This window comes from Oryctolagus cuniculus, chromosome 14 (genome assembly GCF_051225735.1).
Source record: "Oryctolagus cuniculus isolate XC-2025 breed Fujian yellow rabbit chromosome 14, ASM5122573v1, whole genome shotgun sequence".
Classification (NCBI taxonomy): Eukaryota; Metazoa; Chordata; class Mammalia; order Lagomorpha; family Leporidae; genus Oryctolagus; species Oryctolagus cuniculus.
This window is the reverse complement of record NC_142880.1, coordinates 36,249,137-36,262,594: the sequence shown is the minus strand read 5'-3', so window position 1 is coordinate 36,262,594 and position 13,458 is coordinate 36,249,137. Positions and strand designations below refer to the sequence as shown.

At 41.5% G+C, this 13,458-nt stretch overlaps 1 protein-coding gene across 9 annotated transcripts in view; it reads right to left on the bottom strand.

Annotated features, from left to right (window-relative positions):
* FAM169A (family with sequence similarity 169 member A) overlaps positions 1–13,458 on the bottom strand; it is an 86,469-nt gene that overhangs the window by 5,406 nt on the left and 67,605 nt on the right. For 8 of the 9 annotated variants that reach the window (XM_008274546.5, XM_089313119.1, XM_089313117.1 and 5 more), the window contains 2 exons: positions 12,434–12,590; positions 286–489 (listed from right to left, as the gene is read on the bottom strand). In XM_008274546.5, the coding sequence (XP_008272768.1) occupies positions 286–489; positions 12,434–12,590 (361 nt within the window). Of the gene's footprint in view, positions 1–285; positions 490–11,634; positions 11,799–12,433; positions 12,591–13,458 lie in introns of those variants that run through there. The other variant, XM_089313121.1, reaches the window with a different exon arrangement.

The window sequence follows — 13,458 nt, the reverse complement described above, 5'->3', positions numbered from 1 at the left end:
GACACCGGTTCTAGTCCCGGCTGCTCCACTTTCGATCCAGCTCTCTACTATGGCCTGGGAAAAGCAGTAGAAGATGGCCTAAGCCCTTGGGCCCCTGCACCCATGTAGGAGACCTGGAAGAAGCTCCTGGCTTCAGGCTTCGGATTGGCACAGCTCCGGCTGCTGTGGTCATCTGGGGAGTGAACCAGTGGATGGAAGACCTCTCTCTCTGTTTCTACCTCTCTCTGTAACTCTTTCAAATAAATAAAATAAATCTTTAAAAAAATTAGGTTATTTCCTCCTTACCTTATCGGCTGCAACAGTCTCAGGGGGTTTTGAAGATTCGGCCACCAGTGGAACAAGATTTGTAGAATCTTCGCTGGAATTAAAAGACTGCAATTTCAATTCTTCATCTAAACCTTCACTAGTGGAGTCCTCCTCTTCAGTTACAAGTGAGGTCTTAAGGGCATCATCAATTATCTCACCATTCATAGGCTCTAATTCAGATTCCTACACCATGGAACAGTGAGGAGAAGTTAGGACATAAGATTAAAACTAAACTGCTATACAAGACTGATCCCTTCTCAGCCTGTTTGTCATCAACCAGTACTCACGATGAATTTAGAATATTATGATATAAATTACAGGGTGAGTATTGTGGCCCAATGGGTCCAACACTGGCATCCCATGTAAGTGTCATTTTGAGCCTCAGCTGCTCTGCTTCAGATGCAGGTCCCTTCTAATGTACCTGGAAAAGCAGTGGAAGACTGTCACTCCCCCTCTTCGCGGAGGAACGACACTAGACCCTGCGCTGTTCTTTTGTCTGCTCGGCCCTTCCCGGGTTTGCTGCTGGTCCTTCCTGGGTTGGCTGGCAACCCCTCCACCTCCGTGGAGGGGCGGTTCCCCCTGCCACTTTCCCCACTTCCGTGGGGGAGCGGCACACCGTCAGCCGGCTCTCTCGGGGGCTGCTCAGATGTTATCCGGATGTTCCTGGTGCATGTTGTCTCTCTCCTCCTTTATAGTCCTCTTCTACCAATCCCAACTCTGCTACCCATACACTGAGCACGCTGCTCTCCTTCAATCAGGAGCAGCTCCTGCAGTTTATTGGTCGAACTGGAGGCAGCTGCGTAGAAGCTGTTTACTCCTCTCCCAGCGCCATATTGTGGGAGAGCAGATGCATAGAATAAGTCTTAATTCCAGTAACTTAGTCTAGTCCGAGTTGCTCCCCACAGAAGACGGCCCAAGTGCTTGGGCCCTGCCATCCACATGGGAGACCCAGAAAGGAGATCCAGACTCTTGGCTTTAGCTTGGCCTAGCACGGGGCCACTGTGGCCATCTGGGGAGTAAACCAGAGGATGGAAGATCTCTGTCTTTTTTAAAAAACAAATCATAGAATATAAGTTAAACATTAGTCTTACTCAAGGAAAAGGGAAACTTATGAGGCAGGGTCAGCAAAATAAAAAAATCCATGAGTATCCCATATACAAGCTATTATCGAGAAATGGGACAGGACCAGGATGCTCTGCAAATAACAGACAGTAGTTCTGAAACTCAGGCAAAGACCCCGCCTCTTATTACATGTCCTTTTTAAAAGTTTGTTTAAATTTACTCTCATTTTATTTTAAAGGAAGATAGAGAGATCAACCAATCACTGATTCACTCTCCAACTGCCTGCAACAGCCAGGGCTGGGCCAGGCTGAAGTCAAGAGTCCAGAACTCAAACAGAGCCTCCCTGTGTTACAGGGATCCAAGCACCTGAGCTGCCTCCCAGGGTATGCATCAGCAGGAAACAGGATCAGAAGCACAGGCAGAAGTCAAACCTAGGCACTCCAATATTGGATATGGGTGTCCCAGGCTACATTGTAACCACTGTGCAGAATGCCAGCCCTTTGCTCAACCTTCTTATAGACCAATCACAGGAGGAAGATTTTCAGTCAAAAGATACAAGAGAGGATCCAGATTTTATGTAAACTTTTTACAATACACCAGCTCTTCAGCAATGGGAATCTTTGAGGCCTGTGGGAAGTTACAGTTTACTTTGGCAGAAGGAGGAAGCAGTTACCATTCTCATGGAAAACTGAATTTAGGTGCTGCTTCTTGCTGGGAAGAGCCATTCCCAGCCAGCTAGCTCATTGTAGCCAATCCACGGACATTTCTGAATACTCCTGCCTACTGTGTCACATTACTAAAATATGGCAATGAGATCTTATAATACCCTCCAATTTCTCAAACTCTTCTTCCAATGATTGTAAATTTATATCTATTCAATGTCAAATACTTATAATTAATCTTAGTGACATTTTAATAAAGAGGGAATTTCATTATTACTGTAAAAATTAGAAAACTGATGCATTTAAGTGTTCAGAAATAGATTTCGTTGGATTATATACGGTACTGAAAGTCTATGAGGCCGGCACCATGGCTCAATAGGCTAATCCTCCGCCTGTGGCGCCAGCACACCGGGTTCTAGTCCTGCTTGGGGCACTGGATTCTGTCCCGGTTGCCCCTCTCCCAGGCCAGCTCTCTGCTATGGCACGGGAAGGCAGTGGAGCACGGCCCAAGTCCTTGGGCCCTGCACCCCATGGGAGACCAGGAGAAGCACCTGGCTTCAGGTCAGCATGGTGCGCCGACCGTGGCGGCCATTGGAGGGTGAACCAACGGTAAAGGAAGACCTTCCTCTCTGTCTCTCTCTCACTGTCCACTCTGCCTGTCAAAATAAAATAAAAAAAAAGTATATGAAAGAATTTTCCAAAACAGATGTTAAGATCAGAGACTTGGGGCCCATGCTGTAGTGCAGTAGGTTAGGCTTCCACCTGCAGCTCCAGCATCCCATATGGGCATGAGTTTGTGTGCCAACTACTCCTCTTCTGATCCAGTTCCCTGCTAATGTTTCTGGGAGGGCAGCAGAGGATGGACCAAGTGCTTGCACCCCTGCACTCATGTGGGAGTCCTGGGGGAAAGCTCCTGGCTCTAGATCAGCTCAGCTCCAGCCCTTGCGGCCATTTGGGGAGTGAACCAGCACATGGAAGACCTATCTCTGTCTCTCCCTCTCTCTGTCTGTAGCTCTACTTCTCAAATAAATAAATAAAGTCTTAAAAAAGATCAGAAACTTTAATTATATTTTTCTAAGATAAATATGAATATAATACTATTGCTTGGTAATTTTACTATTATAAAGAAAAGAAATATTAAGCCAGATGATATACAAAGTGAATTATACACAGAAGGAAATACCAGTAAAATGCATAAAAAATAGCAATGTTAAAAGGAAGAAAATAAGAAGGATATAGTAAAAGCTTAAAATTCTGATGAATAGCTAACCAAAAGTGAGAAGCGATGGAACAGAAAAGGTTAGTCCTTCAAGTTTTAGGTTTGAGAACAGGATAAAAGATAAGAAACAAGAAAACAGAATCAGTACAGAAGTAATACAGATTTTCCTAAATTTAATGTGATAGAAAACATTTATCTAAATAGAAATATTCAGCAGGCAAGTGATATGGGACTAGAGGAGGACAGGAACTAGCAGAAAAAAAGAAAACAAAGATAAATAGTTGAGGAGCTACAGAAATCAAACCAGAAGAAGAGTTTACTGAGTCATAAGGTGTTTGCCTATTTGTTTTCTAGTTTTTTTGTTTGTTTGTTTTTAAATGAGTTCAGATTCCTGGAATTTGTAGGATCCATTGTGATCAAAACATTATTTTGCTGAGGGTTAGCATATTAAGCTGCCACTTGAAATGTCGGCATCCTGTATCAGAGATGGTTTGAGTCCTAGCTGGTCTGCTTTCCATCCAGCTCCCTGCTAATGTGCCTTGGAGAGCAGCAGATGATGGTTCAAGTACCTGGGTCCTTGCCTCCTATGGGGTAGACTCAGATGCAGTTCTTGGCTCCGAGCTTTGGCCTGGCCCAGTTGTTGCAGACAGCTGGAGAGTAAATCAGCAAATGGAAAATCTCATCTTTTCCCCTCTCCCTCCAAATCTGCCTTTCAAAGAAATAAACATTAAAAAAAAGTTTTTTTTCTTCAGCACTGATCTGTATTCTGCTAACCAAAACAGGAGTAAAACTGAGGGCTTGCCAGACCTGAAGATATTCTTTTTTTTTTTTTTTTGACAGGCAGAGTGGACAGTGAGAGAGAGAGACAGAGAGAAAGGTCTTCCTTTGCCGTTGGTTCACCCTCCAATGGCCGCCGCGGCCGGCGCATCGCGCTGATCTGAAGACAGGAGCCAGGTGCTTCTCCTGGTCTCCCATGGGGTGCAGGGCCCAAGGACTTGGGCCATCCTCCACTGCACTCCTGGGCCACAGCAGAGAGCTGGCCTGGAAGAGGAGCAACCAGGACAGAATCCGGCACCCTGACCGGGACTAGAACCCTGTGTGCCAGTGCCACAGGCGGAGGATTAGCTATTGAGCTGTGGCACCGGCCTTAAGATATTCTAAGTAGGTGTTGTAGTGCAGGGAGTTAGGTTGCTTGGGATAACCAAACCCCATATCAGAGTGCCTGGCATCAAGTTCCATTTCTGTTTTTGATCTAGTTCCTTGTTAATGCACCTGAGAGGCAGCAGATGATGGTTCAAGTACTTGGGTTCCTGTTCCCACACGGGAGATATGGCCCAGCTGTTGCAGGCATTTGTGGAACCAGCAAATGGAAGATCTCTCTCTTCTCTCCCCCTCCCCCTCTCTCCTCCTCCCCCATTCCCATTCCCATCCCCTCTCTTTGAAATAAATAAAACAGGACTGACTTCCAAGATGGCTGAATAGCATGTAGACACAATAACTTCAGCTACTCTGGAATATGAAAAGAACAAAGGAAGGATCATGTTTCCAGGGGTCAGACTGATGAAATTTTCGGCAAAGAAGTGAAAAAATGACGATTCCTTGAGACAAGAGGAGAGAAGTAGAGACACCAATACAGCCAGCCATGCAGCACATTGCCTGCTTGCTGTGAGCCACCATCTCATCATGTCAAAGCAAGAACAAACTGCTGAGTGTCTTGCTGCCCACAGTTTTAGCTGAGAGGGAATTCCACAGTCACCCACTGACTTTTGCTTCAGCCTGGGAAGCTGACTAGGGTCTGAGCAACTGCCAGGCTTGGAGCAGGGAAGCCGCCTTGCTTGCTTCCCCTCCCCATTCCCACAGAGTGCCATGCTTGGCAGTGAAAACTCAGGTAGTGTGCCCCTGTTCTGCTCTGACCAGCTTCAGAATCAGCATTAGGAGACAACATCTCCTTAGAGAGAAGTGAAAGAAGTCTGCAGCAACCTGTGTCACTGCTGATACTGCTTGGAGGAAGAACCCTGTGGTTCACAGACTTTGAATCCAGCTTGGAGTGCTAGCGGGGGGCAGGGTGCCCACCTAACCCCATGAAGGGAGAGCACATTGCCTGCTTCCCGTCCCCCAACAAGGGCTCCCAGTGACTAGCAGGGATGAGGCACCATGCTGATATGCTGAGTGCAGGTTGCCATAGCTCCTGCACATTTAAGTAGGGGATCTTATCTGACGGATAAATCCACGGTCCCTAGTGACTCCGAGTCTGGCCTGAAGAGTAGGCAGGGGCTGGATGCCCAAATAAGCAAATGAGGCACTCCTCTTGCCTCATTCTATCATGTGCAACTGTACTCAAATAGTCAAGGTAGAACAGAAGGCTCTGGAAACACCTCTGCTCTCTCCGTGGACAGAGCAGGCTCATGGGGCAAGGAGTGGATTCCCTGCTTTCTGTGCCTGTGGGAACCCTGTGCACTATGATTCTGGGAATTCTGTGACTGCATGATAGGGCATGGGATGTAGCTGAGTCTCTGGGAAATCACTGTATCTGGGTTCTGAGACTGAGAGTTCGCTGAATGCTTGGGGTGGGACATCACAGAGGGTTCTGTGCTCACACTGAGAACCACACAGATCATTTGTGATATTCAATCGCCTGTGTGTATGGGGTGTGTAGGCACTGCAGGCTCTCACCTTGGCAGAGGAGGTGAGGCAATGATTTCACCTCTGAAATAGAGATCTACCACACCCAATTTCGGTGTCACCCTGGACTCTTGCACCACTCCCGAGCACTGACTGGAGCTCCCTGTCCGTGCCCAGCACATGTCTCTGAATATCCACTGAAGGAGCGGACACTTTACTAAGCCAGAGTCACATATTTCAAAGATAAAAGGCATCAAAGGAGAAAACCAACAACTGGTTCCACAAATGCCAAAAGATAAACAGAAATAGAAACAAGGAAGACAATATGACTCCCCCAAGGAAACACAACACTTCAATATTATAATGTGAAAACAGAGAGATTAATGAAATGCCTGAAAAGAAATTCAAAAGAATGACCGTAAGATTACTCAAAAACACTGAGATGCAACTTCATGAGTTAGACAAATCCATACATGACATGGATGAAAAATTTTGTCAAGTGAAAGATATACTGAAGAGAAATCAGTCCGATAATTAGAAATGAAGAATTCAGTATGTTAAAATAAAAAAAAAAGACAAAGAAAAATTAGAAAAATTGAATACAGTGTTTGAGATTTATGGGATACTATCAAATGACCTAACTTGGGGGTCTGAGGAGTTCTTGAAGGTATGGCAAGACAGAATAGATTAGAAGATCTATTCACTGAAATAATTACAGAACACTTCCTTAATTTGGAGAAAGAAAGGGACATCCAAGCACAAGAAGCACATAGAACTCCTAACAGACATGATCGGAAAAGATCTTCATTATTACACATTATACTCAAGTTGTAACAGTAAAACATAAAGAAAATGTGTACAAGAGAAATGCCGGATTAACTTCAGAGGATCTCCAATTAGAATAACAGCTGATTTCTCATCAGAAACACTACAGGCTAGTAGAAAATGGAGAGACATACTCTAAATTCTAAAAGAAAAAAACCCGTCAACTCAGAATACTGTACCCTGCAAAGCTCTCATTTACAAATGAATGTGAAATAAAGATATTCCAAAAAAAAAGAAATTGACAGAATTTGTCACCACTTGTCCAGCCTTACAAATGATACGTAAGGACATGCTACACACAAAAACAAAGACAGCCATCATTATAAAAGAATGTGAAGGCAGAAAATCTAGTAAAACTAAAAGAGAAATCCAAAGTAAACAACAGGAATATTTATGGAAAAATGGCAGGACCAAGACATTATTTATCAATAATAACCTTGACTGTAAGTGGCCTAAATTCTCCAGATAAAGGTACAGATTGGGGCAAGCACTGTGGCACAGTAGGTTAAGCCTCAGCATGCAGCACCGGCATCCCACATGGGCACGGATTCTAGTCCCGACTGTTCCTCCTCTGATTCAGCTCTCTGCTGTGGCCTGGAAAAGCACTTGGGCCTCTGCACCCACGTGGGAGACCCAGAAGCTCCTGGTTCCTGGCTTCTGATCGGCTCAGCTTCGGCCATTGTGGCCATTTGGGGAGTGAACCAGTGGACGGAAGACCTTTCTCTTTGTCTATCCCTCTAACTGTCTGTAACTCTACCTCTCAAATAAAAAAAAAATCTTCAAAAAAATAAATAAAACAAATGTTAATGATCTAAAGGGAGACATAGACTCCAATACAATAATAAAGGAGAACTTCAACATTCCACTTTCATCAATGGACAGATCAACTAGACAAAAAAATTAACAAAGAAACAACAGAGCTAATCCACACTACAGATCAAACAGACCTGATATCTACAGAACATTTCACCCCACAGCTGCAGAATACACATTCTATTCATCAGTGAATGAAACGTTCTCTAGGATACCACCAGGCTATAAATGAAGTCTCAACAAATTAAAAAAAATTGGAATCATACCATGTGTCTTTTCTGACCACAATGGAATGAAGCTGGAAATTAACAACTTAAGACACTCTAGAAAATAGGCAGACAAAAGGAGACTGAACAAAACATGCTCCTGAAGAACAGTGAGGCACAGAAGAAATCAGCAGGAAATAAAAAAATTCCTGGCAATGAATGAACATGAAAACATAAATATCAAAACTTACAGGATACAGAAAAAGCTGTATTGAGACAGAAGTTTAGGGGCCAGTGCCATGGCACTGAAAGTTAAGCCTCTGCATGCAGTGCCAGCTTCCCATATGAGTGCCGGTTCAAGTCCTGGCTGCTCCAATTCCTATCCAGCTCCCTGCTAATGTGCCTGTGAAGGCAGCAGAGGATGGCCCAAGTGCTTGGGCCCCTGCATCCACGTGGGAGAACCAGAAGAAGCTCCTGGCATTTGCCAGGCCCAGTCCTGGCCATTGTGGACACTTGGGGAGTAAATCAGTGAATGGAAAATCTCTCTCTCTCTACCTCCCCCCTTTTCTCTCTGTATCTCTGCCTTTCAAATAAATAAATAAATCTTTTTTAAAAAAGAGGGAAGTTTATAGTAATCAGTGCTTACATCAAGAAATTGGAAAGGCATTAAATAAACAATCTAACAATGCATCTCAAGGACCTGTAAAAACAGGAGCAGACCAAATCCAAAATTAATAAGAAGAAACAAATAATTAAATTAAAAAAGAAATAAACAAAATTGAAACCCCCAAAAAAGATATAAAAAATTAGTGAAATGAAGAGCTGTTTAAAAAAAATAAAAAAAAAACTGATATACCATTGTCCCAACTGACCAAAATCAAAAACAACCCAAATTAAAAAAAAAAAGCAAAAAAAGCAAAGATGAAAAAGAGGATGTTACAATGGATACCACAGAAATAAAAAGAATCATCAGGAATTATTACAAACATTTATATGCCAATAAAGTGGAAAATCCAGAAGAAACAGATTTCTGGACACATACAATCTACCAAAATTGAGTCACGAAGACATAGGAAACCTAAGTAGACCAATAACCAAGATGGGGATTGAATCAGTAATAAAGACCCTCCTGACAAAGGATATCTGAGGACTGGAAGGCTTAATTGCTGAATTCTATCAAATTTTTAACGGAGAATTAATTCCAATTCTTCTCAAACTATTCAAAAAAATTGAAAAGGATGGAATCCTCCCCTACTCATTCTCTGAGTCTAGTATTACCTTAATTCCAAAACCCGAAAAATATACAATAAAGAAAGAGAACTATAGATCAATATGCCTGATGAACACAGATGCAAAAATCTTCAACAAAACACTAGCTAATCAAATCTAACAACACATCAGAAAATTCATTTATCTGGACCAAGTGGGATTTTTCCCTAGGATGCAGTCATGGTTCAACATACCCAAATCAATAAATCTGATACGTCACATTAACAAGTTTAAGAATGGAAACCATATGATTATCTCAATAGATGCAAAGGGAGCATTTAATAAAATATTATATCCTATCATGACAGACACCTTAAGCATATTGGATATAGAAGAAACATTCCTTAACCAGTCAAGACAATATAGGACAAACCCGTAGTCAGCATCATATTGAATGCGGAAATGTTGGAAGCATTTCCACTAATATCCAGAACCAGTCAAGGATGCCCACTCATCACTGCTATTCAATATAGCTCTGGATGTTTTAGCCAGAGCCATTAGGCAAGAAAAATAAATCAAAGGGAAACAAAATGGAAAGCAAGAAATCAAATTATCCCGCTTTGCTGATCACATATAAAAGGAAACCAAAAGATTCCACTAAGAGACTACTGGAACTTGTAAGAGAGTTTGATAAACTGGCAGGTTATAAAATCAACACACAAAAAATGAATGGCCTTTGTATACACGGACAATGTCATGGCTGAGAAAGAACTTGTAAGATCAGCATGATTCACAATAGCTATCAAAAAACTTAAATACCTTAGTGGCTGGCACTTTGGTGTAGTGGGCTAAATACACTTCTGTCTGCAGCACCAGCATCCCATATTGGCACTAGTTCATGTCCTGGCTACTCCTCTTCAGACCCAGCTCTCTGCTGTGGCCTGGGAAAGCACTGGAGGACAGCCCAAAGTACTTAGACCTCTGTATCCATATGGGACACCCAGAAGAAGCTCCTGGGTCTGGCTTTGGATCAGCCAAGCTCTGGCTATTGTGGCCATTTGTGGAGTGAACAAGCAGATGGAAGAACTTTCTGTCTGTCTGTCTCTGTCTCTCTGTAGCTCAAATAAATGGATGGATCTTTAAAAAAAATTTAAATACTTTGGAATAAATCTGATTAAGGATGTGAAAGATCTACAATAAAAATTACAAAACATTACAGAAAGAAATAGAAGAAAACAAAAAAAAAAAATGAAAAATCTTCTCTGTTCAAGGATTGGGAGAATAACATCAAAATATGCATACTACCTAAAGCAATTTACAGATTCAATGCAGTGGCAATCAAAATACCAAATAATATCAAAATACTATGGAAAAAAATGATGCTAAAATTCATACGGAAACACAAGACACCTAGAATAGCTAAAGCATTCCTAAACAATAAAAACAAAGCTGGAGGCATCACAGTACCAGATTTCAAGACATACTCAGGGCAGTTTTAATCAAAACAATGTAGTACTGGCATAAATATAGACATGCAGACCAATGGAACAGAACAGAAACCCCAGAAATTCATCCATGAATGTATAACCGACTAATCTTTGAAAATGAATTAAAATAAATCCCTGGAGAAAGGACAGTCTCTTAAACAAATGGTGCTGGGAAAATTGGATCTTCTCATGCAGAAGTATGAAACAAGACCTCTACCTTACACCTTATACGAAAATCAACTCAAAATGAATCAAAGACCTAAATCTATGACCTAAGACCATGAAATTTCTAGAGGAAAACATCAGAGAAACTCTGCAAGACACTGGCATAGGCACAGAGTTATTGGAAATGACCCCAGAGGAACAGGCAATGAAAGCAAAAATAGACAAATGGGATTACATCAAGCTGAGAAGTTTCAGCACTGCAAAGGAGACACTAATCAAAGTTAAGAGGAAACTGATGGAATGGGAGAAAATATTTGCAAACAATGCAACTGATAGACATTTAATATCCAGAATCTATAAAGAGCTCAAGAAACTCCACACAACAAAACAATCCAGTTAAGAAATCAGCAAAAGAACTTGAACAGGCATTTTTCAAAGGATGAAATTCCAATAGCAGAGACATAAAAAAATTCTCAGCATCACTAGCCATCAGGAAAAAATAAGTTTATTTTGATGCCAAATTTTTGAGACTCTTTATACTTGTATTTCTAATACAGCAGGCTGATTCTTTGCACATTTCACTTTTTTTCCAGAGTTATTTGTATTTTCCTTGTTTCATTACATTCTAAAAGAGGTAATAGTCAAAATTAGTTATCAATAAATGATCGATAATAAAAAACAAGTAAATAAATAAATAAAACCAAAAAAGGCATTCTAATTGCCTCTATAAGTTCATATAAGCTGGGTACTTTTTAAGAGTGTCTGATTCTACAAATTAATTCATATTTTAAATACATTGAGTTATCTTACTATTCAAGCCTATTTTATCTTCAGTATAACTCAAACATTCATGAATTTAGTTTGAAATATAAAATCAGTATTATATGTGTAACTTAATCCTGGGTGCTAGTGCCTGATTTTGCTTAATATAGGTTTTTTTTAAATTAACAAACAGAAGCTAACTTTTCTTTCTTTGTTTTTTTTAAAAGACTTATTTATTTGAAAGTCAGAGTTACAGAGAGAGAGGGAGAGACACAAAGAGAGAGATCTTTCATCTGCTGGCTCACTCCTCAGATGGTCACAACATCCAGGGCCAGGCCAAAGCCAGGAGCTAGGAGCTTCCTCCAGGTCTCCCACATGGGTGCAGGGGCCCAAACACTTGGGTCATCTTCTGCTGCTTTTCCCAGGCCATTAGCAGAGAGCTGGATCGAAAGTGAAGCAGCTGGAATACAAATTGGTGCCTGTATAGTATGCTGGCATCTCAGGAAGCAGCTTCACCCCCTATACCATAATGCTGGCCCCTAATATATGTTTTATTTATTTATTTATTGGACAGGCAGAGTTAGGCAGTGAGAGAGAGACAGAGAGAAAAATTAAATCTTTTTCATTTAATATCTATTTTTTAAAATAAATATTTTAGAGTCTTAGTAGAAATTATCTTTAGTGTTTAAAAGCATATATTAGGGGCCAGCGCCACGGCTCATTAGGCTAATCCCCGGGTTCTAGACCCGGTTGGGGCACTTTTCCTTTTTCCATTGGTTCAGCCCCCAAGTGGCCGTTGCGGCTGGTGCGCTGCGCCAATCCGAAGCCAGGAGCCAGGCGCTTCCTCCTGGTCTCCCATGAGGGTGCAGGGCCCAAGCACTTGGGCCATCCTCCACTGCCTTCCCAGGCCACAGCAGAGAGCTGGCCTGGAAGAGGAACAGCCGGGACAGAATCGGCGCCCCAACCGGATATATGCTTTTAAACACTAAAGATAATTTCTACTAAGACGATAAAATATTTATTTTAAAAAATAGATATTAAATGAAAAAGATTTGATTTATTTTTATGCACTGTCACTTATACAAGACTTCATACCTTTTCACCATCTTGTTTCTCCAGGTGTGGCTGGGTTTCTGGCACTGGCCTGGCATCTTTATCACTGCTTTCATCCTCAAATTCAATCACTTTCTGCTCTGGTTCTTCTTCCAGGAATTCTTCTGAGCTCTCTGATGTGCGTGCAGTAGCGTCCAATCTAGAAAACAAAATATTCTTATTTGTTTTATTAAGGATACATATAAATGTTCAGGAATTCTTTCTTTAAAATAATTTTTAAATTTATTTTTATCTGTGTGAAAGGCAGAAAGACAGAGAGGCAGGGAAGGAGAGGGAGAGTGCATTTGGACTATGAACAAGTGAAAGGAATTCTTTCTTAATAATAAAGTGATATTTTAGGGTGGGCATTTGGTGTAGTGATTAAGACACCAGAGTGCTTGGGTTCCAGTTCCTGCTCCGTTTCCAATCCATCTTCCTGTTAATAACCTGGGAAGCAGCAGGCTCTCAGTACCCTATTTACTTGGGTCCCTGCCAGCCGCATGTGGGACCTGGACAGAGTTCCAGGCTTCTGGCTTCAGGCTGGCCGACCTCCAGCTGTTAGAGGCATTTGGGTATTAAACTACTACATGGAAGATCTCTTGGTCTACTTTTCAAATAAAGTGAAAATAAATTTAAAAGCATTTTTTAAAGTATCAATTTAGAGAATCAAATAAGTTGATTTAAAAAACTCAGTAACTTCAGATTTCATAGGTTCAAAGCCAATTTCTTCATCCTCTTACATTCTCTTTCCCACCTTGTTCTCTAGTTCAGTTATTGACATCATTATCTCTCAATGCTACAAACCAGGCCCTTCTTTTATCTACATTTTGTTTGAGCCTTTTCTGTTAGAATGAACATATATCCCATGTTACCTACGACAGTCTCAGTTTACAGCTTTTGCCAACAGCTATGAACACTGGCATCATTATTAATAATGCGCTTTCCATCCTCAAAAACTCCAGGTTGGACAATAAATTATTTTTGTCTCTAAAATGCCTTTCAAATAAACCTCTAATTTTCTATTCCTA